This window comes from Thermobia domestica, chromosome 16, assembly GCF_964235325.1.
Source record: "Thermobia domestica chromosome 16, izTheDome1.hap1.1, whole genome shotgun sequence".
NCBI lineage: Eukaryota > Metazoa > Arthropoda > Insecta > Zygentoma > Lepismatidae > Thermobia > Thermobia domestica.
In genome coordinates, this window is record NC_137469.1 from 56185765 (window position 1) to 56205628 (window position 19864).

At 36.5% G+C, this 19864-nt stretch overlaps 1 protein-coding gene across 1 annotated transcript in view; it reads right to left on the minus strand.

Annotated features, from left to right (window-relative positions):
- Positions 1-8320: 8320 nt before the first annotated feature.
- Positions 8321-19864, minus strand: part of Prosalpha5 (proteasome alpha5 subunit) — a 44407-nt gene continuing 32863 nt past the window's right edge. The window contains exon 7 of the mRNA XM_081742411.1: positions 8321-8623. Within this exon, the coding sequence (XP_081598537.1) occupies positions 8558-8623 (66 nt within the window). The 3' untranslated portion in view covers positions 8321-8557. The remainder of the gene's footprint in view (positions 8624-19864) is intronic.

Sequence of the window (19864 nt, forward strand, 5' to 3'; positions counted from 1 at the left end):
AAGGAAACCCAAACTGGTTTCGGTGATAAAACCGTTTTTTTAATTTCCAAAAGCGGTTTCGGTTTTTCTAAAAACCGAAAAACCGGTTTTTGTGCCCACCACTAATCTCAATATGAAAGAAATCCCAGAAAACAAGGTTGAGTGTACAAGTTCTGTTTGATAAATGACTAGATACAAATATGCCAACACATTTTGCAAATCCCTTCAGTATGTATTCGTTGTCTGCACTTCTTGGTTGCTTCTCGATCTAAATTCGTTTAGTAACAGTTTGTAACATAGTAATTTAACTTCTCTCACTTACGTTCGAAGGCGCACATATTATGTTATGAGAAACAGTGATGAATAAAAGAAAATTAATGATAATAGAATGGGAAAACCGATCTTCCAAGAGAAACCATCCCCACGTTGTGTGTTAAGCACAAAATATAATTTTCACATATCGTAATCGAACAATACTCAAAAAAGTTAGATCTCCCATGTGTTGCCTCAAGAAAAGATTTGAGGGCGTCTCGTTTCGGAAAGACGTATATTTCTATTGGAAGAGTTCTGTCTTGTCTGTTTCGTCTTGAAATCCACTTCTACCACTGAGCCACTGCGATTCTAACAGCTAATTAGAATAATCCAGTATATTTCGATGTAAGGCTAAAATTCTTCAACTTAGACTGGAAATCATGAATTTTCTCTCATTTTTTTTTAAAAAGCTATCTTACTAGGAACTTACACTGTTAAAAATACTTTCTTACATCTGAGAAACCGTTTCTTATCTGTACACAGTTGAAACTCTCATTAATGAGAAATGAAGAAAAGTAGATGAGGTTGTATAAAGCGAAACGAGAAAATATGCTACTTTCCTTATGTATCTCATTTCTAAGAAAAGATTGTCTTGGTACACAGATAAGAAACGGTTTCTCAAATTTAAGAAACTATTTTTAACAGTGTACCAAAAGTGATAGCGCTTCTATGAGCCTATAATGTATTTACTTATGAGTATTTTCTTCTTGACAGCTGGAGAGGTCAAACTCTACATGTGAAGTTGTCTTTGTCTTGTTTAATTCATGTAGAATATCTTGATAAATAACAACCTCCATTTTAAGATACCGTAGGTTGTTCAATTTTTTTCCTTTTAAAATTTGTTTCACCAATAATAAGTAAGACAGGATTTCTGAATGACAGAGGAGGGACACTAAATCGTTTGGGAAAGGGGCCGATATCTCTTAGTTCAAAACATGCTATAGTCTTTAAATGAAACATGTTAACACTTTCAATCCTAAGCCCGAGTTGGACTTATGGTAAGTTATTAATGCAAATGACCGAGGCCCGAGTTAGTTCGTTAATATTGTAGCAATTTCACCCAACAATACCAATAAATTCTGTATTAATTTTAAAATAGAATGTTTAAAGATTTATTTGCCATGAATTTTTACGCCTTCCTTTCTTCTACTACCAAATACACATTTTAGAATTGCATTCAACTGACAGAAAACTGGAATTTGTTATATAATCCCAGGAATAAAAGTTTTAATGCACTTCACGCTACACTTATTTATTTCTGTCAAAAAGACCCAGAAGTCTTCTTGTGGTACATTTATAGTACTTAAATTTGACTATAGTCAAAACAACGATAAATAATTTTAAAAGTAATATTCTGACTCAGTTTAATCGAGATCCCAATTAACGTATTGTTTTGTTTTCAATAATGGAATAATTTCTTATAATTTGCTTCAATTTAGCTAATTTGAATAATACTATATATAACCTAAGAAATTAATATGATTTACTGAAGCAGTCGTGTGAACTAAAGAACAATTTATTTTAAATACTATATTGACATTATTTATTCTTTTTCATAAGTTTTTAAAATATTTAAAATATATAACTTTTATTGGATCAAAAGATCCAGTATACATTTCAATCAAAATTTTTCTTGTAGGCCTTATATTTGGAGGACTACATATACTGTAGCCGAACCCAAACTATCACTTACTCAGTATGATGTGCTTATTCCGTAGAAAATACGAAAACTCGATTTAGGGGCCGTTCAGAAATTTTGAAGTCCCTGATCCAAAAACTAATTATTGGCCAAGATCGCAATCTTTTGATCCGTTTTTGGTTTTCCTAGAATAGCACATATATAGAGTTTCGTGTTCGTCCCCGTAATCCAAAAATAAGATACTGAGAACTGATATAATTGAATCCTAAACTGAAAGCACATGTATGTTGTTGAGGAGAATTCAGAGCTTCTTTCACATAAATAATTCATGAAAAGCCTTTATTCTTAATATTACACAGTGAAATTTTACCTAACCAAATAGCAATACTGCATTTGTTTTATAACATATGAAAATTACATCCCGCATTCTGACTGTTAGCCAATATTTTTACCCCTGTCATGGATTCCTAGTTAATGATCAGTAGCAAGATAAGGAAGTTGAGGCAATGTTCCACATTTTCTGTGCTCGAGGAACAAAAGATACTTGAGGAAATAACTCTTTATTGCAGAATTAACATTGCGACGGAGATGGTTTATTTTTATACGCAAGATTATTTGCTTGTTTAGAGCGTATAAAGCTATTACATTGGATCTAAAACGGCCCAAATTGTACTTTTTTTTTTTTTTTGACAATTTTTGACAAGTTCAAGGGGTAGCCTAAGTCAATGAATCTATTGATAGTACAAATGCTAAAAAAAAGTGTTACTTTAATAGGCATTACCACTGAATAAAGAAGAAGCAAATAGTTGTGAACAATGTTCTACTGTGATATTAATAATATTCAGATGTTATCATTTCTTACCTATTTACGAAAAGGCGAATAATTATATATTAAGAAGAGTTTCTGTACGTGTTAGTTGAACGGAGGATTAGACGAAATCTTGTTGGATTTCGTACTGAGTTTAACAGTGTTGTTGTTAACAGCCTTTCCTCCAAAATTTGAGAAAAATACGAGGCACATGTCAAAAGAAGAGGCCGATAATTTTTACGCGGGATTGATAACACTGGTAAAGTTGAACATGCGTAGGAGCATGCCCTAGTATTTCGTACTTGTAACAGAGATAGAATCGTCAGCGTGGAGCTGCATATTTGCGAGTAGCAGTAAGAAGAAATGGCTGCCGTAATCAGGGCCGGATTTAGAATTTTGGCGCCCCTAGGCCCAATAATTTTTTCCACCCCCTAGTCTGGTTAAAGTTACTTTCCTAAAAACCTTTATTAAAAACTTACAGCCAGTTCTCCCGTGTTTGAGATCAATGTTGTAACGAAGTTGGTGCATAATGTTGAAAAATAGTTTAACTTTACCAACAATTATTTGTTCCAATGAACTTCAAAATCAGAATGCTTTATTAGCCTGATTTTTTTAATCAATTCAAAAAATATGTTAAGTTATGGCTATTTATTTTTATTTCTAGATTTTTTATATTTTTTTCTCTCGGCCGTGCGCCCCCTGGGAGCTGGCGCCCATAGGCCCGGGCCTATTGGGAAATCCGGCCCTGGCCGTAATACAAAATTCCACCAAATGTGGAGTGAGATCGTCAAACGAGATGTGAGATAGGTGTGCCTATCGCTGCTGCTGCAGATACTTATCGGGAATTGTGTGTCATTTACGGACCGACAGTAATGATTGAAGGGAAGGGAAGGAAATGGTGCAGAGACGGTTTCGGGAAGGGCGTTCATATCTTCATTTCGATGAACGTAGCGAAAGGCCTAGTGTACAGACGGACGATCTGGTGGAATGCGTTAAAGAGAAAATGTTATCTAATCGCCAGTTCTCAATAACTAAATTCGTCAGTTTCCAAAAGTATCTGCGATAGATGTGCATCGAATTGTGACTGACAAGCTGGGTTATCACAATGTGTGTTCAAAGTTGGCTTCGAAAACGCTGACAAATACTAACAAAGAGCAAAGAATGACAACTGCGTGTGATTTTTTTTTGCCCGCTGGAAGGAGGATGAAAATGACCTCGTTTCTCACATAGTAATGGGAGATGAAACTGGATATCGTACGCCACTGAGGAGTCGAAGCAGCAGTCAATGCATGCTAAAAAATAATAATGAACCTCTGAACTCATCCATATAGTCATATAATGGAATAAAACATCATCAAAGAAAATAAATTAGATTAATAACTTACCTGTGATACGAATTGATGACGTATATTTTGCCATTTTTTTTTTTATCCATGAAGAGGCACAAGTAGACCATTCAAATTTACGGAAGTATGTATTCAAGTCCCGAAGAACTTTTCCCAATATTTACTTTTCGATTCTAAAATTTAGGGGGTGGGCCAATGTATCCCTTCCAAAATTTAAGATGGGTACCTGTGTCGTATGAAAGAAAATTACTCCTGTAGACACCTACAGTATATAACCATTACAGGAGGATCCAAAGGGGGATATAGGGGCAATAGCCCCCTCTTGACGCTCAGGTATACACTGGATAAAATAGACTTCAATGCTGCTTTACACGGGATAAACCGGAAAACTATAGTTTAGCCCCTCCCTTGATCATATCCTGGATCCGCTACAGTAACCATATAACCTGATAAAACCTCGTCAGAAGAGGACGAATTAGATTTAAAACCTCCAAAATTAAGTTTTTGGCATTTTTTTATACTAATAAAAGGGGTCAAGATGGACTAACCAAATATGATTCATTATATGGTACTGGAGTTGGTGAATACCCTGACTTCTGACTGTTTCATTATTGTGTCTTTCTTTCCAGAGACACAATAATGCCTGAGGGTTTTCCCTGCGTTTCTTCGTAGATTGATCAACTTTCTAAATGGGGCATAGGAAGAGAAATATATGAACTAATGGTACGGGAACAGGTTGTATTCACTTTGTTTATTTTTGTTTTGTTTCCTTGTACCACTCAACTTCTTCCTCTTACATAGAGATTACAGACTGTGGCTGTCTGAAATTACCTAGGTATAATGGTTGTTCATATGTCACCAGTACGAAGCCCTGTACACAGAAGTTTTAGACTGTGTTAATTTGTATAAAACTGTGCAGTGGCGACTCTGAGGGAAGTTCCATTCTCATGAGATTACACATAGGTGGAGTTCCTTCAGACGCTTAGTTACGTAGTGGCTTTAGGTAACTACCACTATCCTGTACTACACACGAGTCGTCCAGTTCCTAAACGGCTCTCGTCCATTTATATCAAATCCCAGAAAACCGAGAAAAACTGTGGATCGATGCGTTTTGTAGAACTGAAAATATTTGAGGATGTTCAAGTTTTTCATATGAGCACACCGAAGTATTCCTAGTTCTACAAATCATGCAGATCCTATATTTTTTCTAAGCTTTCTGGAATTCTCTGTAACTGGACGACTCTCACAGAACTTTTGTCTCTCAGTCAGGATTTTTTATAATGTTCAATTATGTTTAGGTCGGGCGATTTGACAGGCCAAAGGAAATGTTCAACTTCAGCCCGATTTGCTCAGACCACAGGTTTCAGTTGAGTTGCAACAGCTTCAGTTGAGAGAATGGAAACAGTCATTATCAACCTGAAATATGGTGTAATTTTTCAGAAACAATAGCTGGATTATAGGATGCACATATGGTCTCCTAAAATAGCAACATAATCACGCGACCGATAAGCGTGAGCATAGGTTCAACTTGAATATTGCGGCCCACAGTATCATTGAACACTTGCCATTTTTTACGGTTGGATGGAGACATTGCGGATCATACTTTTTTTTTTTTTTTGGCGCAAGCTATACATAAACCGGCTCGTAGTTCGAAATAAGGTGAACGATGACTCATCCAATCGTATCACACATTTCCAGTCATCATCGGTCTATTTTGCATGTTAGTGATACCACTGGTGTCGTCCCAAAGCCATAATGTCCTGTGAGTTTTGTATACTGTCATCACTTTGAACACAGTTCCTTGCGACACACTTGCCACTTTCATTATGCTCGTACTTTCGTTATGGAGAGTCAACAATTCGCCTTATTTGGAAATCAGAGAGGTTTATTTTACACTATCGCAGTCTGCTTAGTTTACAGCAAACTTCCATTCTATTGCTTATCACATCGTGCGAAGTATGTGCTAACACACCACTACCAACTACAATCACTACCACTCGGTGTTATCCAGTAACGTAGCCAGGATTGTTGTTTGGTGGGGGCTTAGTGTTATCTGTATATGCGTTTGTTGCGTCAGAATGTTTAGTTTTAATAATAATAATAATAATAATAATAATAATAATAATAATAATAATAATAATAATAATAATAATAATAATAATAATAATAATAATAATAATAACGTATTGTTTATTATTATTATTATTATTATTATTAATTATTATTATTATATCTTTTTCTAAAGTGCTGACTTCTATAGATATTTCTTCGTTGCTTCTCAATTGCTGTTTTTGCACACCACTACTATCATTTTTTCGTTCTAGCCGTTTTTCTAAAGCGTTTTGCGAGTCTTCCTCTGAATTAATATCTTGTTTAGACTTTTCTTCGTTGCTTTTTGGTTTCTTTGCACATTTTCTTCACCGAAATTAACATAATTGCTTTTTTTTCGCTTTAACCACTTTTGTAAAACGTTTTGCGATATTTTGCAATTGAAGCGCTTGAAGGATAAAGGTGTTATGTTACATTTTCTGAAACGTTGCATTCTGGCGATTCGTGCATGTGTTATATATTAATCATGCTACGTAACATATTATGTAGTGAGTTCTCGTCTGAGTGCATATATTTAGAAACGGTAAAGGCGGTATGTTAACGGACAACATTGTGAAAGTAAATTTTCCCGCCATATTCAATTTGTTACATAACACCTTTATCCTCTAAGCGCTTCAATTGCAAAGGAAGTTCTTATTTCGACACCCTGAACTCATCTAACTTAAGCAAATCTTCTGAATTGCTCCAATTGATCAAACATCAGAGGTTGCTGTGAGATAGTCACATGTTACTAGTGTTTAGTATTATTTTCCACCCTCTCCTGTTAACATTTTTTTTCCTCAAATATTTTTCATTTGAATGAAACCAAAACCTCAAAGGAAAATATTTTTACTCTTCCTTTCTTTCATTCAGTTTGTCTAGAAACTGTTTAGTGACATGTTTTGTTCTGAAATAGAGTACGTGGAAGGCAATTGCTGTTTCTTCGGAGAAAAAATTACAAACATCAAAGCACCAAAGTAAATTGTCGGAACCCTTTGGGGAGGTAGGGGCTTGGTCCTCCTAGGCCCACCCCTTTCCTACGCCACTGGTGTTATCATAGGAGTGGCAGGAATTGAATTTTTATTATATAAAGGTAACCAAGAATGTTCTATTGCTTTTGTGGAGGTCGGTGTTCAATTGGCCCTCACACCATGAGTTGAATGCGAATGGACATAAGGCGAAGGTCAGTTGTTGGTGTGGGTATATCCAACATACTATCTCGTTGTGGCAGTTCAGTTACACCGCGAAATTACGTAAGGACAGACGGAACATGGGGCCTCCACAGAGCATCATAAGGGAGTGTATGTTATATAACATAATATATAACATAAGTTCAAACTGGGGTCAAACGCCGCTGCAGTGGTTGTTTGCTAAGTATAAGCACAGTAATGAAACACGCGAACACACACCACGCCGGATGCAAGGGGCACTTCGTTACCATACTTGATTTTGTATATTTATGCATGGTATATATTATTATCTATATCTTTGACGTCCGATTTCAGCTGAGACGTGGACCAGTGAGTTTACACTGGAAATCGAATCCGAGTTTATCATGCCAAACGCGCGACGGCTACCCATTTAGTATTGAAAGCTCTTACTGATTAGCCGGTTAATAGGCGAGAACCGGGATTTGGTAAAACATTAATATGAGACGAAATATAAACTATTAATAAAAAGAATTCAATAATGTGTCCTTTATTCAGGGGACACCGTAGCCTAGTGCTTAGAGCGTTAGAATTATGTCCGTGTGGTCCCGGGTTCGATTCCCAGCCGGTGCTTTCCCATTTTTCGGCATCCACCCATCGTCGTGAGGCAAACTGGGAAGTCACTTGAATAAGACATGACGGCCATTAGATCTAGAAACCTGCCGATACGCCGGTTAGCAATAAGGCGACGCGGCGCGCTAACGTCGCATCCGTCGCTAGCTAGGACGTAGTTCCGCCAGCGAACGAATGGCGTGGAGCTGCTCAGGTCCACAAATCGGGCAGTTACGCCGAATGCAGGGGTAGTGGTCCTTTGTTATTGACTTAATTTTGTCCTTTCTGAAAACTGTAAACGCCGCTGGATTTTGGCATGATCAGAATTTAAAATGTAGCATTAAAAGTATTTAAAAACAAAGTAACGCAAAAAGAAAATATAGCTATATGGAAATTGCAAATATTTTTATTTTTAATTTAAATATGTGTTAATTTTAATACATACTTCAGAACCAACAGTCAGATCATATACAAGATAAAAAAAAACAGTTACATTAAAGAAATAAGCAACCAAAATTTGTTTTACTTAAGTACTTACAAAATAAAAGCGTTGCGAAATAACATTAAAATGGCTAAGATTCAAATATGTATATATATATTATTCAAACAAATGAAACAAATGAACTTATTGGACGGCTTCATGAATTATTTCCATTGCTTCCTCGTCTTTCTCCGACAAAGTTCTAAGCAGCTGCGAAAACAAGAAGTTATAAGGTATATTCACATTTATATATATGTAACTTAGAAGTTAATCAATAAAAATTATAAGGTACACACAAGGCAGCAAACTACGTGTCCTATCATTCCATAATGATGAATGGAATACCAGAAGAAGCCAAGACACTTAATAGGGCTCTATTACATTAGGCCACTTGTTGCGCCACCGGTGGCACAACCAATGGACGGAGCACGTGCCGTGGCATTGAAGTATACAGAGCCTACAGACGTGTTCAAATTATTAGACTCAATATTCAGCTTCTGAATATTTCACTGTTCTTACAATATTGCGTGAAAAAATACGTTTGAACTTACTTCAAACTACTTCGTAACTCTGTCCTAATTTCTAATGGGTGTGGCATATGCTTTTCAATATTAAACAAATGCGTACGTAACATTCAAATATAATTACTATAAAGTGTGTATATCCAAATACGAAACAAAAAATGAAATGGAATACTTACAAGAAAATTCTCTCTCATGCAAAGATGAATATTTCTTATGAAACCCCTTATTCTTTATTGTCTTTTATCCTTTGTGGCATCCCATGTACGAGTTCAGCACATTTTGCCATCAATTCAGCATCGTGATACCACAAATTGTTCATCTCCTTGATCAATTGAAGTTTGGTTCTAATGTACTTCTCTAGCTTTTTTTTTTTTTTTTGTCGTGTTGTTTTGTCGTTTTCAATCGTGTTCATATTAGAACTAGTGCCTGGCCACGGAAGAACACTAATTTCGTTGTCCTCGAAGAATTTTGCCACAGCTTTGGCCCGGTGGCATGGGGCTCCATCATACATAAAGATGAATTGTACGTCATCAAACCAGAGTGCAGTCTGGGTAAGCAGTTCTTCTTGAAGAAGGTATTAGTCGTGCTTCGTTGTCCTCTCTACATATACAGTAAGATGGATCGAAAAAAAACTTTTTTTAGTTTCCGAGTTGCTATATTGTGGAAAAGTTGTGGTTAGTGATGACTTGGAAAAAAAAAAGTGTCTAAATCGGTTAATATCTTCCGATCACGCAAAGCGCCTAAAAAATTTTAAAAAGTACGAAAAATTTAGTTTTCGTACTTTTTATGAAAACAAAATACTCTCGTATTTTTAATGCTATAGTGATAAAACGTTAAAACTAGTAATATTTAATAAGACAAACACATGTTGTATGTTTTTAGGGAGTATCTTCCGATTGCGCACGTGTGAGAAACCTAACAAGATTCCTGTCATTGAGCGAAAATTCTTATATCTTCAGAGGAAGCATGGGTTAGGAAAAATTAGTGCTTTGGATCGGAAGGAGACATCAAAGTTGAAACGTAGACTTGAAAGAAGAAGCTATACTTTAAATAGAGATGACCCTGATTGTTTACTTGAAGAAGAGCCAAGTTGTTCAGCCGAAGTGTGTTCTGAAGTTGAACCTGAATACAAACCAAATAACTCTAAAAAAAAGGAATCTCCATCTCCATGGCAGATGAGAATTAAACTAGGAGTTACAGCATTAACCTGCGATCGATATAGGGTCAGTGACCGTGCAGGTTCTGCTATAGCATCCAATGTGCTAGAAGACTTTGGTATAATAACCAAAGCAGACACGTCTATGGTTATTGACAGGTGTAAAATTAGAAGGGAATTAGAAAAATTAGAAGTGACTTGCAAAACAACAATGAAAATGATTTAGATAAACTGCGTGGTCTTTATTTTGATGGAAGTAAGGATAACACCTTGGTTATAGATAAGATTGAATTCAAACAATTTCGTCGTACTATTAAGGAGGACCATAACTCGCTCATCAAAGAACCTGGTTCTGTATACATTGGTCATGTGTCGCCGAGCTCTGGATCTGCTAAAGACATTGCATCCAGCATTGTGTCTTGCCTTAATGAACAAGGAATTTCAGTGGAAGACTTGGATATCATCGGTTGTGATGGTACTAATACAAATACTGGCTGGAAAAGTGGTGTTATTCGTCATCTTGAAATCCGTGTTGGGCGACCTCTGCAATGGCCTATTTGCCTACTCGATTTCAATGAATTAATCATCTTTTTCAACATTTGGATAGAGGAACAGTTGGCCCCACAACATTTTCTGGACCAATTGGAAAGAATCTAAGCGGGTGTGAGAAACTGCCAGTGATAGATTTTCAACCAATAGATTGTGTAATTCCAGAAGTTGACAGAAATTGTTTGAGTAAAGACTAAAGATATCTTTTAGATATATGTCAGGCGGTAAAAAGTGGCATATGTCCAAGTGATTATCAATTCGTGATCCCGGACCACTTGCACATTCCAGATGGCTCACTTGTGCAAATAAAGTTCTCAGACTATACATAAGTGAAGCAAATCCTTCAAATGAGTTAAAAACCATAGTGACTTTCATTTTGAAATCTTACATGCCAGTGTGGTTTGAAATTAAAAACAGCAATACCTTCATAAGTGGGCCCATTCATGTATATAGAACAATTGAAACATCTCGATACTTGCTTGACAATTTGAAGCAAGTTGTTTTCCCCGTCACTGAAAAGAACTCGTTCTTTGCTCACCCCGAAAATCTTTTAATAGCCATGATTTTTGATGAGAGGAAGTACTTTAGAGAACTAGGGCTTAGAAGAGTGTTGAAAGCCAGGCAGTCTGATTCGAAGGGAAAAACCATCAGAACCTTTCTTATTCCAACTGTACATTTTGAAGCCTCAGATTACATTGACATGTTTTTCTGGAGTGAAGCCAAGTATTTTTCTCCACCTCTTCTTCGAAAAGTTTCAAACGACGACATCAACTCTTTCATTCAACGAGGTGAAATACCAGATGGGGATACCAAGAAGTTCCCTTGCCATACGCAAGCCGTGGAGCGATGCGTGAAGCTAGTTACAGAAGCTTCGCTCAAAGTATGCGGATCCAAATCAAGAGATGGCTACATCAGAGCAACATTGAAATCCAGATCTTTGATGCCTGAGTTCAGAACAAAATCTGACTATAAAGTCGCTTCAATTTTGTAAGTCTTTCAAAAAAGAAAAACAAATGTAAATATTGTAAGTAGTACACACCTTTTATGGCTGGGTGGATGGGAAGGGTGTGGGTGGAACTCGAAGTACAGCCTCCTCCTCTGGGTTGTTTTTATATATAAAAACAAGCGAAGAGCTGCACATTTGTGTTAGCTTTGGAAATTACATGTCATAACCTTGCAACTCTCTCATTAAAACATTAAACATTATAAAACATGTTAGAACGCATGTTATTACATTAGCACTATAAGGCATTAAAAATATCGCAGTTTATAATTTTTGATTATTTTCTTTAAAATACGAACAACAGACATTTTTCTTAAACTTCATGGGCTTTGCGCGATCGGAAGATATTCTCTAAAATCATAAAACTGTTTCTATTATTAAATAAGGCATGTTGTAACGTTTTATCACTATAGCGTAAAAAAATACGAGAGTATTTTATTTTAATAAAGAGTACGAGAAAATTAAGTTTTTCGTGTTTTTTAAAATTTTTCAGACGCTTTGCGTGATCGGAAGATATTAACCGATTTAGACACTTTTTTTTTTCAAGTCATGACTAAACACAACTTTTCCGCGATATAGCAACTCGGGAACTAAAAAAAAGTTTTTTCGATCCACCCTAAAGTCTTCCAGGCCCGAAGACAGAGATCACACCCCAGATCATGACTGAAGTAGGATGCTTCACGGTTTATTAAAGACATTACAACTTGAATTCCTCCCAGGTCAACGTCGAACATATTGTGAGTACCCATCAGACACAAAGATACATGATTCATCACTGAAACTGAAACACACTATTCTCCAATCGTCAGCAGTCCAATATTCTAGGCCTCGTGCTCATTCGAGGCGCTTCTTTGCCATGATTGGAGTAGACTCTAATTTTTGTTTTGTTTCTTGACAGTGTGCTTTTATTCCCTCGGCACAAAGAATACTTCGAACACTTTCAGGCCAAATGTCTGCGCCATACTCAGCCATTTTTATGTTTAATTCTGTTAGAAGTTGCACTTCTGTTTCCCAGGGCAAATCTTTTTAGTTTTCTGATACCTCTTAGCGATAGCTTTGGTTTTCGCTCACACTTCCCAACCTTATTTTGGCTCTTGTTCATTTCAAAAGAGATTCTACTCACAGATTTTTGTTCTATCCCAAATCTACTAGCAATGTATTGCTGTGTATATCTTATTTCCACCAGAAGTATTCGTTAACTTCTTACGACAGCAACCACAACACTTCAGACTGTAACTTGTTGATAGGAAACACAATAGATATCTACAACTGAAACACCACTTTCAGAATCCCCCCCTCCTAACTAATATCATCTGCTGTTCAACGGTGATATCATTACTTCAACTGTACAGTAAACTTTTGAAGGATCCTATATTGGTGGTTTAACCATTAAATTAAATGTTCTAGAACTCTGAAATTTTGACTCCTACATCAATTTTTCATTTTTCGAGGGTGAGTCTAATAACTTGAACACGTCTGTATTACACTAGGGCAACTGGTGGCGTCACAAGTAGCAGGTTCAAGAGTTGTTTGATCATCTGCGCTCTCTCTATGACTCATCAGACTATTACAATATATATTGTCACTCTGTGTAGTCTTGGTTGTTTCTTTTGATTCGCGAGAAAATGGCATGTGACAATGAACATGGTGGCGGAAATGCAGTGAAGAAAACCAGAGAACAAGAGAAAATGCAGGAATTAGACAAACTGATCAACAATAAGGTGAACACTGAAGATTTTATTTGTGCAATTGAAAAATATCCTGCAATTTGGGACAGCAAAATCGAAGACTACAACAACAGAAACATTAAATTAAATACGTGGAAATCAATCATAAAGTTATTGATACTAGATTTTGAAGAAAAACCCGTGGCTCAGAAAAATATATTGGGTATTAATTTTCTCATGAAAATATCCATCTTGGTTTGGTTGCGCCACTGGTGAACGATACGCGGAAGTGTTGTGTCGCCACCGGTGGCGCAACCAGTGGCCTAATGTAATAGAGCACTAAAAGGAAAGTTTACTATGTCGATACATAATACTACGGTTTTCAATAGAAGTATTCACACGGGCAATTCGGTTGTTCGGCCAGTTGACACGACAGTAGGAAAAGATCAACATGACCAAAAAGCAAGGGAGTTTATTCTTCGCTGTAAGTATCCAATTGAGTTTCTTGATTTTTTTCTTTTTCTTTCTTATTTAAAGATGGTGTATTCAAAGGAATTAACCCCTTGCGGACCAGTGACATCCATGTGGATGTCATGAAAATGTATTCCTTATTAACGATCGTATTAACCCTGGAGATGCTGAAATTTGTTAGTGAATGCAAGGCAAGACTTAGTTCTACTTTTTCTCCTTAGGTACAGCACCTTACTAACAGAAAATACGAAAGAGGTGTTGTCTCAGTAGATGGCAAGCCTAATTGAGTATTCAATTACAAGACACGTGTGTTTGTTTAGACGGTAAACAATTAGCAACTTCCGCAATCTATTTTAAAATCGGAAAAATAAATCCTTTATCTTTGATCTCTGGTCAGTGTTACCAACTTGCACCAGCATAAAATCCCTTCAGAACATCAGAATTTCCCTTTTTCAGTCCAAATGTTCTACAATGCAAATAATTGTTTGTATTAGTAATATGAATGCTCTCTTCTCTCGTGCACAATAACTATGCCCTACATAACGGTCCAGATAGTCTTTTAACAGTAAATAAAACCGGTATTACAGCACGCACATAGGAAAATAATACCTGGAACGCAATGGGTTAATGTCTAAACTGAGTTCATATTCTTCTTACATCAAAACACCAAAAATTCAAAAATACGAATTTGGAAACATCAGATTTGAATTCATACCCGAAATCCGAATCTCGGGTTCAAGTTCGAATTCGAATCCAGTCATTCCACATAAAAAGAAAATTAAGAAACGTATTCTAAGATTACTTGAGAAGAAATCATAACAGCAGAAGGGTTAATTCAAGCACACTGCATTCAAAGTTGCATACAGGGTCTTCGAGATAGCATGTAAGATTTCGTGGAGCAGCTGTGCAGGACTGATGACATTTGAGTAATTGAATGATATACTTTTTTCTTCATCTCAAATAGTTTATTCTGTGCAGAAACAAATACAGCGCTACCCGAATCCATTATAACATGGCAAAGAAAAACAAAAATTAAGAAAACCAAAATTCGATCACAAGATTGCGATCTTAGCCAATAATTAGTTTTTGGATCAAGGATCACAACATTTTAGAACGCCCTGCAAAACGAGTTTTCGTATTTTCTACGGAATACAGGCATCATATGAGTTAAGTGATGGTTTGGGTTTGGCTACACTGTATGTAGTTCTCTAAATATAAAGCGTACAAGAACATTTTCGATTGAATGAAATACAGGATGGTCCAAAAGTAGGTACACAGTCCCGTACTGTTCAACTTATTGCTTTTTACATTATTTATATTATTATCCATTAGACAGACTTTATTTCTTTATTATTTATTCTTAATGTCTTTTTACTTATATCTTAAACTCGGAATAGCCGAAGCAAATAATCTATAAGCTAGAATGTTATACTTGATCAATGCAGGGGTGTATACCTACTTTTGGGCCACCCTGTATAATGGATCTTCGATCAGGGGTCACAAAATTTTTGAACGGCCTCAACATCGAGTTTCAACGGAATAAGCACATCATACTGAGTTACGTGATAGTTCGGGTTTGGTTACACTGTATGAGTTTTCCAGATATAAAGCAAACACATTTTTGATTGAATAAAATATAATGGATCTTCGATCAGGTGCTACAAAAATTTTTGAACGGCCCCTAAATCGAGTTTTCGTTTTTCTACGGAATAAGCACATCATACTGAGTTAAGTGTTTGGTTTTGACTACACTGTATGTAGTTCTCCAGATATAAGGCGCACTAGACAATTTTTGATTGACATATATTGAATTTTTCGATAAAAAAAAATGAAAGTGCACTAACATGTTGGAACCTCGAGTTCATACTTGTACACTCCGCATCAAAAAAATTGCGACAGCTAACACCGTGTAGTTAGGCCACCCAATATACACCTTCTTATCTCATAATCGTGTCAGGTAAAGAGACCCCTCTCTCCACCTTTCTTCTCTCCCATACTAAAATTAGCTAACAACGTGAACGCAATTCTAATTTCAAAATACACATGTATTAGTTTCTATAAAATAAAATAACAAAACCGAGGCGAAAAAAGATTCGTAAGTTGATGTAGGGAGAAAATGAAACACACAATGAAAAATTGAAACCAATAGGTGTCTATTTATACTCAGAAATGAGGTAGAGAGAGAGAGAGAGAGAGATTGAGAGAAGAGAAGAGAAGAAGGAAAGGAAAAGGGAGAACAGTAAAAATGTGGAATTCAAACGTAGTAAGAAAATAACCTAACATTATAAAGTTCAGTTTCCAGAAATCCAACAGTAATATAGAAAGAACGTTTGTTTTTACAATTTTTCAGAACTATTCGAACTTTACCACTACACCACCGATTGTTTTACTCAAACCCTGTTTAACAAATGGTGTAGTGTTTCTTTCTGAGAACGATGACACGTAAAGTGTATATTGCAGATCAATGATGTGCTTGGAATGTCCTTGTGATTCAATTGCCCTTTCCCAACCAACATTCATAAATCGTCTCTATCATGATACAGGTGTTTGCTTCCACATTCTTAAGTATTGCTCGTCTGGTATGATAAGTCGATTCTTCACAATCACTTTGTGAAAAAAATGAACTTTCTCGTGAGCAGGATTTGAACCTATGTTAGAAAAATGTACTATTCATAAGTTCATTACGTTACCCCTACACCACCATACCACCTGTAAATGCAAGTGAAATATTACCCAGCCCTGATCTTCTTGTAAGGTCATTTACACTAAAATGTATAACGAAATTCATTTATTCGACGACCTGGAGAGAAATTAATGCCCACTTATAAAGGAAATAACATACAATCCAGGGAAAAATTACAGAAATAAAAACATATGTAGTAATTTCGGCATGCAAGTTCAAAAGTACGCAAATAATAGTGTTGCCACGAGACGAGACACGAGACGGGACAGAACCCTTTTAGACGAGACAGGCTACTTGTCCCGTCTCGTGAAATGTCTCGTCTCGTCTCGTGTCTCGAAAATGAAAACGCTGGCGGGAATGGCCAAGATTGAAATTGCCAGTGGTCATATAGATTGCAAAAGGAAAATCCCCTTTGTGAGAAAAATGTTGAAAAGCCTTCATAGAAAAGTGTCCTCTGTCTATTGAATGAAACAATCGTGATACATGAGCTTCCAGGAATATCATCCTTAATGTCTTGTCCCCAATTCCCCTTGCTGTAAACTGAGGAATTCTCATTTTTTTCATTTCTGGCTGGAATGGTGACAAACAAAATCAAAGACAGGGAAGATTTTTACAAGGTCAAGAAACCGAACTACCACCACCAGCTATTCAATTCGAAAACTGGGTAAGATCTACACTCATCACAGGCTGTAATTGCGGTATTCTTTTTGCTATATGAACCGAAAACGGCAATTGAAATATGTCAACTTGCAACTAAAATTTTGTCTTCTCTCTCTCTCTCTCTCTCATACACACACACACACACACACACACACACACAAATACACATAAAAACACACTTATACCATTTTACCAATCGCTCGCTTATTATACAGCAGTCATGTTGTAAAATTCACCTCTTTGTTTGGAAGCCGGTCGAAGGACAAAGGAAAGCAAAGATACTGTCGACGAACCCTTCAAATTGTTTGCTTTCAGCAAATTTATGGTACTAACAATACCACTGGAGGTGAAGAGGTTTTACAGGGGGGCCTTCCTTTTGTTGCGCGGAAATGTTTGATCTGACCAGAGTGCGAAATTGCCCTCTGCTTCCATGTTGAGAGGACTGGAATACTTTCCTTTCCTAGTTAATAATATTCATTAGGACCTGAATTATCTTCAAAAATGGTTTCTTACAGGCGCATAAAACCTTTCGAACTTGATAAATGTAAAGAACATTTGGTATAATATTCATGGAACTCCGTTGAAAGCAGAAAATATCATGAGAATGATCAAAATTCGAACATTGAAGAACATAATTAACAGAAAAGAAATAGGATACCCAAACCATATTTTTAAACCTGCTATAAAATGTATATCCTATATTTTTACTAATTCCTTACTCCTATGAAAGTATCTTGGGGGAGGATATTCTCTCCAATTTTTTCAGACTGAAATCCTTTTATCCCGTACGACTTACCCCCACCCCCTGACACAATACGAAAAAACAAATGCTGTTAAAATCCATACACATGACCCTTCCGGGACTCAACTCGGGGACTTTAAATGCTTGGTGGCTCAGTCAATTCTACATTTCCTCGTGTATGCCGCGCACCCTGTTTTTTGACTTCGTTTTTGTGCAGAAAAGGTGCACGGCATATACGGATAAATACGGTATCTTTCCATCTCTCTCTCTCTCTCTCTGATATATATATATATATATATATATATATATATATATATATATATATATATATATATATATATATATATATATACAGACACTATAAAGCAAGTGGGTTGATAGTATACGATAGTGTCGGGGATGGTGACACCTTTACATCGAACTGTGCTTGTCGTGTAAACATTATTTGACATTAGTGTCTTCATCTTCGACGTACCTATGAGCATTTTACTGTATATTCGTGTATTGAAACTGGTGAAACAAATTTCAGTTTCAGAATGTAAAAAAAAAAAAAAAAAGCCAAGGTCGAGAAGCCTCAGACAACTAACAGCAGAGATATATTATCTTGTGAGCTTATTTGAATTTATTTTTAAGACCTTTAGGCAACTTTGGCCGAATGGATGATGATGGGGAAATTAGTAGAATGAAGAAAGTAGTAGGATACTAGACAACTTCGAGAAAACACAACCATTCGAAAAATGAAATGAAATTAAATGAAATATTTGAGTTTTACGTCCCACGGTTATGCCGGTTAGGCTAAAGGAGACAGTGATGATGAGTAATGAATGAAATGGTGGAATGAAGAAAGTGGGAGGAAACGGGAAAACCCCGAGAAAACCCACACACACGGTGTTTGTCCACCACAAAGTTCACTTGGCGGGGCTGGGATCGAACCCGACCCCAAGCACCAGAGATGAACGCTCTACCACTGAGTCACCGCGGTCCTCACACACATTCAATGTTTGTCCACCACAAAGCTCACATGACACTAACCGAGATCGAACCGACTACCACATACACCAGAGGTGAAGGCTTCACGGTGTAGCTACCGTGACATTTCTTGTTTTGTGTGTTCTGGGTAACTCTTGTAACTTAGTTGTATCTTGATTAGCATTGTGCAGCCTGCTACATTTTACTTTCGTTCCCATGGTATGCTGCTATATTTTTACGAGACAAGACGAGACGAGATGAGACGGGACAGAACCTCTCGAGACGAGACACGAGACGGGACGAGCACATTTTTTCGAGACGAGACATGTTTTGCACGACACGAGACGAGACACCCTGAAGTCTCGTCTCGTCTCGTGGCAACACTAGCAAATAATAATAATAATAATAATAATAATAATAATAATAATAATAATAATAATAATAATAATAATAACCTGTATTTTAAAATTGAAAGTAACTATGTGACTCCTAATCTCTTAAACCAACTGACCGATTTCGATCAAATTTTCAACATTGATAAGATTCGGGCTTGGGAAGCTTTTTTTATCATTTCATTTTAAAGGTAGAACTTAGGGGGAGGAGGGGAGATACAGTATATATATGTAAAAAACGTAATAATAACTCTTGAACCACCAGACCGATCTCTATCAGTTTCAAGATGGATAAGGTTCCGATCTAGGACGACTTTTATCATGTTTGTTTGACGGTGCAACGTAGGGCCGAAGAGAGGGAGACTTTAAAAAAATGAAAATAAAAGTGACGGTCTTTGTGACTTTCTCTTGAACCGCCCAACCGATCTCGATCAAATTTTCAACATAGATGAGGTTCGGGTCTAAGATGGTATTTATCTATTTACTTTGACGATATAACTTAGTTGTGAGGGGAGGGAGGAGTTAAAAAGAATAAATAAAACTTGATAACTCTTGAACCAAACGATCAACCTCGATGAAATTTTTAACATAGGTGAGATTCGGGCCTGAAATGATGTTTATCATTTCACTTTCAC